Below are 12716 nucleotides of genomic sequence, written 5' to 3'. Positions count from 1 at the left end.
TAAATGTTATTCCTCCATGGGCTTTCCATGTCTAAGGCAAGGGGGATGCACAATTGACTAGTGTTTCTGAGGTTTTGGTTGAATAAAAATATAATTGGAACTGCTGCAGTAATAATGTGTTGCTGTTATTTGTTGTCAACCCGTTGCATTTTCCTAATGAACATCGGTGAGCCTAAAAGCCCAAGGGATAAAATAATTGGCAGGGCAGAAAGCCTGATATGAGTTATTGTGGAGATTATCTCATTTTAGAGCAACTGTATTTATTGAATTTGTGGCCAGCCCAAACTTGACCCACTTTTGCTGACAAAGTGAGTTGAACCATTCTTTCTAGTCTAGAATGGAAAAAGTATGTTTTTTGCTCACACACAATTTATGCAAACCTTACCATTACTCTTCATTGCACGTCCCACACGTTTTGAAAATGAGTCATATTTTATTGTCATTGCTTAGGTTTCTGCCAGTGTAGCATGTGGTGAGTAGTTGGTTTGATACAAGGCGGGGGACAGGTTTCGTTTGGATCTCAACTCGTGTAACCTCGTCAGCTGGTGGTTTCTTGTTTATAATCTTACTGGAAACGGGGCATCAAGTATATTGTCCCCAATGACTGCTGCCTTCTCTCTCTGTTGCCACAAGCGCATGCCGCCTTCTTGGGTGGTTGCTTGTGGTATGGATTTGGTGCACTGTGGGCCAAGTGGGGGCTTTGTCTTGTGTGTTTACTTCAATAACTTCAGCATCAATCAGACATTTACATTTTATTGTGACATACAGTACATTGTTTCTTTGGCATCTGTCTCTGCTCTATCGTGGGAAAGTACACCTTGGTATATATATTTTTTGTAGACTGTTCCATCTTCTCAAATTAATTAAGTTGCTTATCAGTATTTATGCACTTTTCAGTGTTTAAGTATATGGTATGTGATGACTATATAGGTCAACGCCTTTTATCACTGGTGGATGATGGGAGGGTAAGCTTCCTGTGAAAGATCTGAAACATCTCACTCACCACATTGACACTTTAATATTCTCACACGAGGTCTCTGGCTTCACAAAGATATGGTGAGAGGAAATGACTAGATTCAATGTTATTTATATGGATGTTTGTTCTGCAAAACAATGACAAAAAATTATGTTTTTGTAGATATTGTTCACATACATTTATTTATTGTTTGAATGTACATATAAAACATTGGCAGTGGCCTCATACATTTAGTTTAGTTCAGAATAAACAAAATACAGAAACTATAGTTCATTTTATTTACACAATATCCTGTATAGTATGGTATGACAGAAATATAAATCTTTTCATTTGTACATTTATATACAATGTGAAAACAGATTTGAATTGCTTGCTTTTCAAACATCACTGCTGTCACAATGAAACTTTATACATGGAACCCCAAGCATTTGTGTTTTGTCTTTGACTAATTTCTATTAACCACTGTTTACAGAAGATAGACTTAACACTTCATTGCATAAGATCGATTTTCTACAGCTTGTACTGTTTTTGTGAACAGGCTGTGGTTTGCATATGATTTCCATACTTTGAGTCCACAAAACCAGAGTCGTCAATAAGCCTAATCTGTTCTTTTTATTGCTCACAATCATGTCTGCTGCTACATGTGTTTTAGAGACCTCCAAAGATGTGCAAACCAGAAGAGGCATCCATGTGACATTCTCTGTGTGTCTTTAAGCCACCAAGCCTCTAATGTTGGTCTGGGGACCTCTACCCAGAATTCCAGCTGACCCGAGATCAGATGACAAAAATGACATGGTTCTGACCGCAGTTTTGGGTGTGGATGCTTCCTTTTTTAACTACATGTCATTATGTTTGTATTATGTATTTTCTCAAGAGAGGGGATGAGCCTTAGCATGTCTCAATCAAATGTATACTTTAATTATGTGTATGACTAAAAAAAAAATGTACTGAATGAGTTTTCAATTTGTGTATAATAAAAAAACATGAATAACGTTAATTTTTGCAGCTGCTGGTTGAGTGGTTCTCTTTAACTACCGGTAAATGGTGAATTCAAAATACTGCTACAAATATGAATCCATCCCTTTAGGAGGGTTTTTCTGCAGTTTGGATTATCGAAGATTTTTAACGTATTAAAGATATACTGTATCTCAGCAGACGAGAAAATGAATTTTACAGTATGAGAACAGCATATTAATCTGTTAAATGCTTGGCACTGAAGAGTAAAAACCAACAAGGTATTTATTTCTCTAACACTGTGACTGAGGTTTGACTTGCTTACAATAGACCGACCAGTCTTTAAGCGGAAACCTCCAGCTTATCTGTCCAGGAGGAAAATGCCAGGCCAGGGGAGGAAGGCCAAACAATGGTGGGTTCCGCTGACGTTCTCTACCATTGAGGTGAGAGGAGGAGTATTACTTCCTCTCTGCTTCTAGTTCCATTTACAACCCATACGTAACATGTAGTAGTCTCACAGCTGTAAGATGGGGCCGTAGAGCGGTCCAGTTAAGGGGGTATCCAAAACTCTGCTCTTACTGTAATTGGACCAAACTCCATTATTACTTTTGAGTCACATTGGGCCGTCATGGACAAGTCATGTCTTTGACATCCTGGGGTAGATGGCTTTAATAGTGGAAGGGGTGAAGTTGGCAGAGGAGGGCGCCTCAGTCTTACTGGTACTACACTCCAGGAAGGGCACCCCTATCTTCTTCACCTGGCCATCCTTGGTGAGGAGGCAGCGTCGACACAGCAGCCTCAGGATGGCCCTCCTCATGTCCTTACTGGTCAGGGTATAGATGATGGGGTTGAGGAGAGAGTTGAACATGGCGATGCCCAGGAAGTAGTCCGCCTTGAAGAGCACCTGGCAGCTCCGTGCCGGGCAGCAGAAGTCCAGCAGGAGGAGGATGAAGAGAGGCAGCCAGCAGACGATGAAGACGCCCAGCACGATGGTGACGGTCTTCAGCAGGGCCATGTACTTCTGGGACTTGCGGGCCAGGCCTTTGCGCTGCGGGCCAGAGCCCAGGTGCTTTGTGTTGGACTTGACAGTGCAGAAGATGCGCACATAAAGCACCACGATGGCCAGCAGCACAGCGGTGAACACGGTGATGAAGAAGAGGATGTAGCTTTTGGCGAAGAGCGGCAGGACGGTGGAGCACTGGTCCAGACGGCCCATACAGTTCCAGCCCAGGACGGGTAGCACCCCCAGGAACACTGACAGAACCCAGCTGGCCCCGATCAGGGCAAACATCCGGCCTCGCTTGGCCCCCCGGTAGGGCTTCATCCTCACCATGGTGACGTGGCGCTCAATGGCGATGGCCAGGAGGCTGATGACGGAGGCGGCCAGCGTTATGAAGACTCCCCCCTCCCTCAGGAACCACAGCACAGGGGTCATCTTTAACGTGTTGGCCCCTGAAGTCACAATGTTCACCATGTAGGTGAATCCTGCTAGTAGGTCTGAGAGTGTTAGGTTGCCTAACAGATAGTACATGGGCAGGTGGAATTTCTTATTCTTCCAGATAGCCAACAGCACCACAGCATTCTCCAGCACTATGAGCAAGCAGATCAGCAGAAAGGCTATGGCCTCTGGCTTTAGTCCATCCTTGTACTTGTTCTCCTTCAGTTTGCCTGTGTAGTTGTAGTGATCTCTGATGACAGCATTGCTCTGGTACTGGCGGAACATCCGGAGCAGGTACCCTGGAACCACAGTGGGGGCAGCAACAGCGGCGTAAGCAGCATGCGATGCTTCCATTGGTATTGGGAGAATGTTGCTGTCTTTTTAGCTGACAAGATGCTTTCCACTCTGCATCACATAGTTCTTAGGCAGTCCATAATTCAATATGTTGGAATTGGGGAATGTATATTCCTTAGGACATCTATCTTTGAATGTTGTTTCTGACAGATCAGTCCATTTTTTAAAATGTAGTATAAGGTAATAAGAATCTTCAAAGTGATAGCAATATCCAAAACTGTGCAATGCCTGGACAATCCACTGGAAACCTGGAAACAAAATAACAGCATTGAAATACAGTATAATAGCCTATTTATCAGTACCAACACACACGTAAAAGGGGGGGGGTACATTCTTCATTTTAGTAATTTAGAAGAGCTTTTATCCAGAGCAACTTACAGTTAGTGCATACATTTTTTTTCTTTCATACTTTTTCATTAATCTTGTAATTAACAGTACCTGTCTTTACATTTTAGTCATTTAGCAGACGTTTTTATCCAGAGCAACTTACAGTTAGTGAGTGCATAATTTTTTTTTTTCTTTCATACTTTTTCATTAATCTTGTAATTAACAGTACCTGTCTTTACATTTTAGTCATTTAGCAGACGCTCTTATCCAGAGCGACTTACAGTTAGTGAGTGCATACATTTTTCATACTGGCCCCCTGTGGGAAACGAACCCACAAGCCTGGCGTTGCAAGCGCCATGCTCTACCAACTGAGCTACAGGGGTCTTCATTCAAATTCTAATAGAATGTTTTTGAGTATGAAACTAGCAAACACATTACTCCACATGTCTGTTACAAATTAGAAATGACCAAGCTAAGGCGCCATTAAAAATACATAACAACAGAATTCCCAATATTAGTGTTTCGACCTGCAAAGCAGTGCTGGAAATTGATGGTGGCCACACAAAATATTGACACTTTGGGCCCAATTTGGACATTTTCACTTAGGGGTGTACTCACTTTTGTTGCCCGCGGTTTAGACATTAATGGCTGTGTGTTGTGTTATTTTGAGGGGACAGCAAATTTACACTGTTATACAAGCTGTACACTCACTACTTTACATTGTAGCAAAGTGTCATTTCTTCAGAGTTGTCACATGAAAAGATATACTCAAATATTTACAAAAATGTGAGGGGTGTACTCACTTTTGTGAGATACTGTATATACACAGCTACTTCAATGATCTCTTACCCTTGCACATCGACTCGGTACTGGTACTCCCTGTCTATAGCCATGTTATTTTGACTCGTTTTTGTTATTCGTTATGCACTGTGTATTTATTCCTTGTCCCACTATTTCTACTTTTTTTTCATCTTTAACTCTGCATTGTTGCAAAAGGACCCTTGAGTAAGCATTTCACTGTTAGTCTACACCTTTTGTTTACGAAGCATGTGCAAATACTATTTTATTTGAGGCACTGTTGCCTATCTGTTTGAAACATAGCACATGATAAAACACCACTTCAAAATTATTATGGATTGGGTATGCAAATTTATGAATTAAGTTACGTTTTTTAAATAATTATTAGTAATTAACGTTTTTTATTATTGCAGAAAAAGAACAAGACAACACTGAAATATGTTGTTTTCATCAACTTGTCAGTGGGTAAGTATAGGCTACAGGCTTGTATCAAAATTGTGAAACTAAATATCTGGATTTTCGAACACATGGCAGAATTTCTCAAACATAAGACAATTAAACCTGTCCTTGATTTAGCCTAGTTATTATATGACATCAAATTATAGAATTTCGATCAACTGTCTAAAACACCATAATATCTGTTGAATAAATAAATACCAAACAAGCATCATTCAAATATATATAAAAACGAAAAATACCCCTTACAAATATAAGTAGGCTATTACACAAATGTAACTACAAAGACCTACCTTTTAGAAGTTTAGCTTTGCCTGAGAATGTGTTCTTATTTAGCGCAGTTGTCTTGCATGAATACAGTACGCTCTAACTGACGATCAGAAGAGACAGATTGTGATGAGAGAAAATAGACTGGTGCAGGACTCGACTTGAAGTGGGCTGGGCTGGACTCTGCCCTCCAACTCTAAACCTTCCTCTCTACCACTCCTTTACTTGGCTGCTGAAGTCGCAATAACTGTAGGTAAATGAATTGCCCTAGGTGGCTTGGAGATTAAATAGCATTACTCTCTAGTTTACAATTATTGCAGGGATGCAGTGTGCGCCATTTCTTATCTGTTTTGGCTACAGGCAGTGGCACATGCTGGAAGGTATAAAAGTGCATTCTTTCTAGGTCAATGCCATCTGAAATGTTTCTGATCTGTGGTGTGATGACTATACTACTTCCCAACCTGGTCTCAGAGCATTTCATATGATTCTGTACATAAATACTGACACTCCATTTAGTATGATATGTTACTTGGTCCTCTGTAGCTCAGCTGGTAGAGCACGGTGCTTGTAACGCCAAGGTAGTGGGTTCGATCCCCGGGACCACCCATACACAAAAATGTATGCACGCATGACTGTAAGTCGCTTTGGATAAAAGCGTCTGCTAAATGGCATATTATTATTATTATTATATTACTTTTCAAATGGTATGTATTCATTTGTGGATGTCCATCATCCATTTCGTATTATATGTTCTGAATTACAATTTGTATGATATGTTATGAATTTACAAAATGCACAATATGTTATGAATTTTCTAAAACGTATTATATGTTATGAAATCCAATTTGTTGTGACTAATGTTAGCTAGGTGGCTAGGAGGCTAATGCTAACATTAGCTAGCTGGCTAATGTTAGCTAGGGGTTAGGGTTAAGGTTAGGTTAAGGGTTAAGGTTAGGGGAAGGGTTAGCTAAAGGGGTTAGGGTTAGGGTTAGGGGAAGGGTTAGCTAACATGCTAAGTAGTTGCAAAGTAGCTAAAAAGTAGCAAGTAGTTGAAAAGTTGCTAATTAGCTGAAATGCAAAAGTTTTCCATGATGAGATTTGAACACGCTACCTTTGGGTTGCTAGATGTTTGCGTTATATGCCCGACCAATCACCCTACTTTAGTTTTTGCCTTAAGTAACCTTCTGTCTCATGTAACCATACCAAACGTAACATATCATACTATACTGAACAAAACTATAAATGCAACATGTAAAGTGTTGATCCCATGTTTCATGAGCTGAAATTAAAGATCCCAGAAATGTAACATACGCACAAAAAGCTTATTTCTCTCAAAGTTTGTGCACAAATTTGTTTACATCCCTGTTAGTGAGCATTTCTCATTTGCCAAGATTATCAATCCACCTGACAGGTGTGGCCTATCAAGAAGCTGATTAAACAGCATGATCATTACACAGGTGCTCCTTGTGCTGGGGACAATAAAAGGCCACTCTAAAATGTGTAATATTGTCACACAACACAATGCCACAGATGTCTCAAGTTTGGTATGCTGACTGCAGGAATGTCCACCAGAGCTGTTGCCAGAGAATTTAATGTTAGTTTCTCTACTATAAGCCGCCTCCAACGTCGTTTTAGATCATTTGGCAGTACGTCCAATGGCCTCACAACTGCAGACCACGTGTAACCATGCCAGCCCAGGATCTCCACATCCGGCTTCTTCACCTGCAGGATCGTCTGAGACCAGCCACCCAGACAGCTGATGAACTGAGGAGTATTTTTGTCTGTAATAAAGCCCTTTTGTGGGGAAAAACTCATTCTGATTGGCTGGGCCTGGCTCCCCAGTGGCTTGGCCTGGCTCCCAGGTGGGTGAGCCTATGCCCTCCCAGACCCACCCATGGCTGCGCCCCTGCCCAGTCATGTGAAATCCATAGATTAGGGCCTAATGAATTTAAATTCACAGATTTCCTTATATGAGCTGTAACTCAGTAAAATCGTTTAAATTGTTGCATGTGCATTTATATTTTTGTTCACTATAATTTGAGTGTCCCGGATTTACATTTACTATGTTACGTCTAGTCTATGAGACCAGGCTGCACTTCCTACAATGATATGGTACTTTTAAAGACTGTCAGTTTTATTGGTTTACTTCTTTACTCTCACTTTGCTTGACTTTTGAAAGAGAAAGATGAAACAGGACTCATGCAGTTGAATAGCAAAACAATTAGATATTTTACAAGAGTCATATAAAAAATGAAACGAAAACAAGATTTCTATGAGGACATTTTTATAAAACTTTTTTTTTTACAAGCATTTTCATTCTGAATAAAAACATGGGCCATGGTTCTTTTTTCATGATTTGGACAATGCTCTCTGACAGTTCCCCCACCTCAACACGTATAGAGTATGTAGACCTTCCTCATAACCGTACGTTTCTGAGGATGAGGAGGATGATGGAAATACAACAATATGTGCACTTTGTGCAGTTATGATGAATTACTACATTAGTATGTGGAAATTACGTAAAGGGATGGTGGGTGGCTGAGTGGCTGGATCCTACTTTCTCTAAACAGGAAGCCGTCTCATTGTGCCTAGAAGGGAGAGGGATTTCCTTGAGAAACACCTATGAAGTCATAGTAAGACGGATTCGACACTGACACTGTGCATTCCAGCTTGACGTGAAACGTCCTTTGGGACCGCAATGCAACCTTACTCATTTCCAGTCAGAAGAGGACTCATAATACACTGTAAACAAATCACGTTTACAAAACAAATTTACATTAGTTTTGTTACTGCATGAGACATGAGAATCGTTTTTAGTGGATTGGGTTTCATTCTTCTGACATGCTCCATCAGCTTCTAGAGGATATATCTATTTAAGCTATTTTTCTCCGTAAGGCTGTTTTATTTAACTGTTGAGGAGGCATACTTCTCACGTCACCTGCTTCTCTGGAGTCAAACTGTTTATTTTCTTGCCCCCGTTAAGTGATTTCCAGTTGGCCCCACAGTAGAGGGGCTGGTGATAAGCCCTGACCTGTCCTGCCTGTCTCAGTTGTCCCCTGGCCTAAGGCCCACCCAGTGGCTGCTTGCTCAGGAGGTGATCCTCTCCATGGGCCTGTCAGCCAACTAGCAGTTAGCCTCCTGCTGTGACACTATCTCACCATATCACCCTCATTAACACACAAAGAGCAGACAGAATTACACCCCACTCAGCCCAGCTGCTTCCCACAGTAGGAATCTACTCAGTCCCCCATTATTCTCCTTCAGGTCTTGTGCCTGTACTCTTTATTAGTCGCCCATCGCCCATAGGGAGTATAATACATACATCAAGTGCTTTGGATTTGGATGATTTATTTCTGTGACGTTGGTCTTGTAATGTGGAAGTCAGTGGGAGTAAAGATAGGCTTTTAATATATCTGTTGTTTGTGTGCTCTGTGTGTTGTTGTCGTTTTAGGGCAGGCATGTCTTGATTGATGAGCCAGAAACCCCCAAAAAGAGAGGGACCGTGTTGATCAGTCTGAAAATTCTACTTGTTTCATAATGATACAGGATAATTTCTCTGCTGAAAAGATATGCATTACTATTTTGTCCATCATGGGATGTGAGAAAGTCAATCACACCTCAGTGTAGCATTGCATTCTGAGACTATGACAACTTCCTTTGGCTGCAGGGTTTCAGCGCAAATCCAGTTGACGAGCAACATTCTCACCTCAGAATAATATTCTCACCTCAGTCAAAATAACCCAGAGCCTCCCATACATATGTAGAGCCTGAAAAGGTCATGAGAAAAACACTTGCGCCTTCACACTGCTCAAATAAAATCAAATGGTATTTCGTTAGTGTGAGCTTGTTAGATATCCTCATCCTCTGATTCTACGCTGATCCCTTCACTTCATAGGGTCAACAGAACAGAGGATGAAAGTGAGGGGTTAAACAATATTTCATCTGGATGAATCTGGTTGAACTCAAAAGGACATGTCTTCTCATCCATCTCTGTCCCCTTGCTCCCTTGTTTCACGCTCTCTTTTTGGTGTTTACACTCTTTCTTCTCTCTTCTCTTTCTCTCTCAGTTACATTCAAAGTGTCATATTTGAGATGTACAGTAGGTTGAGGGAGTGACTGTCTTTTCATTTGGAAGTTGTTGAGTTGGGCGGCTTGTTGACCCGATGTTGCACTGGGTGAAGTGAGGTCATGGGATTTCCACTCCTCCTGTCTGGGGCACCGTAACTGAGTAGGGTGGCTTGGACACAGCCTCTGTCCATCACAAACCTCTCACAGAGACTACAGTGGAGAGACTAAAGGACGGAGACTGACAGAGTTCACAAAAATGTCTCTGAATGTGTCCAACAAGTTGCTCGCCTGCCTTTCTGTGTAGAAAGTCCAGGTTTTGATGCTGTTTAACTACAGCTTAGTATTAAAATAATAACCTCAGCCCAAGTTCCAAATGAGAGGAAATAAGAGTGACATATGAAACTGCTGGACTTCTTTCCTTTCCATTACTGGTCCGTCTACCTCTGTCAGGCACGTCACCTGACTCTCCTCCCAGCCACTGGCTGTCTGGAGCACTCTGAGGCTGACCTGTGGCCGTCTCTCCTGTGATGTAGTCCTTTTCTAAACCACACAACAGGACTCACTACACTATTCTCTCACAATTTGAATAGGGATAGATGGATGAAGATTGTATCTGTCTCCCTCTCTTGTCCATTCCCTGTGTGTAATTTCTAGTATGCAAACTAGCATGTCTTACATGGAAATGCATGCAAATATATCAAAAATGGGCAGCAATTGTTGTATTAAGTGTATGGGCCATAGTCTCTACTCACCTGTAGGTCTGTAGCTTTGTGTGTTTGAAATTCTCAAGTAGAGCAGAATGTCAAATAGCTGTGATCCAGACTTTTTGTTTTTATAAGGAAACACACTCTTGAAGTTTAGCCTTTGTGTGTAAGCCAGGCAGACTTTATAGAGAGGGCTTGTGCAATAAAACAGAAATTACACTGGAATGCATTCATTTATTTCACTGGGTAAACAAACTTGTTTTAATCTTTTCCCATGTACATTTTTCCTCTTTCTGAGTGGAACAGGAGACGGAAAATGCTTTGTTGAGTTTCATGTTGTCGTTGCAGTCAGTGGGGATTTTCTGGGACAAATAAACACAGGATGAGGCTGCCGTTCGGGAACAGTTTGATGATACATACACTCTGCTTAATGTGAATGTGACTTTGTCTATATATAAACACAAACATCCTCAGCTTCTATCTAAACCTCTACAAATCCTCACTCTCAAGCTGACGTGCATTGCTTTTTGAATACAAACCCCTACCGCAGAGATATCACCCTAAAAGTGCAGTGTCAACACATTTTCTCTGCTGCTGTGTCTCGTCTACTGTCTATCAACATAATATAACAAAGTATTCCAAGTCCCCTTTTCACTGACGTAGCAACCTTCTGAAACACTACATTCTGGAATTTGGTTTGGTTCCCAGACCCTCCCCAGGACTTAGGATAAAGGGTTTTACTGATAATGGTACACTTACTGTCACTTTCAATTATCAGGCTCCCTAGCTAGCATCATCGTGGATGACCTAAAATTGTTTGCTTATGCTATTACATATGTATTTTTCCAGATTAGCTGTTGCTGAGTATGATTTGAATGAAGAGTCTTATGAAAGGCTGTTTTGTTCATAGAAGCCGCATTGAATCGTGGTTTGGGATGAGTTCATCCTGGAAGGAGGGATGGAAGAAAGAAGGTTCCCATGGAGAAGAGTAGAAGGGGTGGGGGTGTAACCGTTTTGGGTGAGTCATGTGATGAGTTAGGTCTTTCACAAGATTTATTCAAACTTTTTAAATTACCAAGACGCACCAAACAGCTCACCATTTCTCTTCTGGGAAGAGCCACTCTCGCTTCTCGCTTCCACACAGAGGGAGCAGCTGTATTGTACGGGGGCGGAATCCGATATGAAATGATAAACGGCAAGACTCTTTTCATCATGACGATGGGAAAATCCAGCATCCGAGCAGTTTTTGGGGTTCCCCTGGTACATGATAAAAGAGATTGAATTAATGAATACACATTAATAAAGTTGTCTTCATCTTCCCTCTGGTGAAATCCAGCACTGAGATCCAGCCCTGGGTTCATACTCTCTTCCTGTAGAGGTAGAGAGGAGAGCATACCATCTGATCACATCATCTGTGCGTTAGCTACTGAGGTAGAGGATATGGGTCAGGGTACCAGTGTCTCAATGAAGCCTTTTATGGGTTTGGGGGAAGTAATTTAATATCTCTGATTTGTATTTAGGACAGAATATGGAAGTGCACTGACCTAATTGTAATGTAAAGCCATTCTAAGAAACACAAGTCAACATTCAAAATAGCTTTTTTCAGGCCCATTGTCTATATTCAATAGCTGTACCTAACTACGACCACTCCCAGTCCAGTCATCGCCACAAACATCACTATTCTCCAATCTATTGTATAACCGTTTTACCTCCATAAAAAATGAGACCATAAAGTAGAACCTACAGTGCCAGAAGTGAGCCGGACTGGAGTGGCTGGCTTCCCGAGAGGAAGGTTAACCTGTAAAACATGGAGTGTAAAGGCTGATAAGGCTAAACGCTACTACTGCCATGCCCTGGAGTCGTTTTCTTCTGTTGTCCCACTCTTTCTTTTGTTTTGGAAGTGGTTTGCTTCAAGCGTTTTGATTGTTGATACGGCCCTGTTCAAGCCAAGTCGGGTGCAGTGTAGCGTAACTAACAATGTTTTCCTTCTTTTATTCCCCCTATGCCTTTTGGTGTTTATTAGGGTTAAATTAGCACAGTGGAGGGAAAACAGCCCACTCATTCCCTCAAGTGAGGGTCTATGGTGGTGCTGGAGATTCCTCAGGTTGTATGCCTGCACAGTTCTCTCAATCAAGGGAAGAGGTAATGGATGTTTACATATAAGATGCACTTGGCTCAACCCGTATGGTGCTGTGGTGAGGAAGGTTGGATAGTAACTTCTATGATGGGATTAGTTGAGCTTCCTTTCTCATCTCATCTGTAATTTCACAAGCAAATAAACAAACCAAATATCTCTAATAAGTCATGATTCACCAAACCATCATTGCACTAAATCAAATCAAAGAATAAACAAGACGTTTGTCTCTTGGACCAT

The 12716-nt window shown here is 41.4% G+C and overlaps 1 protein-coding gene across 1 annotated transcript; it reads right to left on the bottom strand.

Moving 5' to 3' along the window:
• Nucleotides 1-906: 906 nt before the first annotated feature.
• LOC121551309 (sphingosine 1-phosphate receptor 1) lies at nucleotides 907-5812 on the bottom strand. The gene is made up of 2 exons (XM_041863886.2): nucleotides 5597-5812; nucleotides 907-3970 (listed from the first exon to the last, which is right to left on the bottom strand). The coding sequence occupies exon 2, from the start codon at nucleotides 3720-3722 to the stop codon at nucleotides 2568-2570; it is 1155 nt and encodes a 384-aa protein (XP_041719820.1). The 5' UTR covers nucleotides 3723-3970; nucleotides 5597-5812; the 3' UTR covers nucleotides 907-2567.
• Between the last annotated feature and the right edge of the window lie 6904 nt (nucleotides 5813-12716).

This window comes from Coregonus clupeaformis, unplaced genomic scaffold (genome assembly GCF_020615455.1).
Source record: "Coregonus clupeaformis isolate EN_2021a unplaced genomic scaffold, ASM2061545v1 scaf0010, whole genome shotgun sequence".
Taxonomy (NCBI): domain Eukaryota; kingdom Metazoa; phylum Chordata; class Actinopteri; order Salmoniformes; family Salmonidae; genus Coregonus; species Coregonus clupeaformis.
Note: the sequence above shows the minus strand (reverse complement) of the source record. Positions and strands in the feature narration are given on the sequence as shown.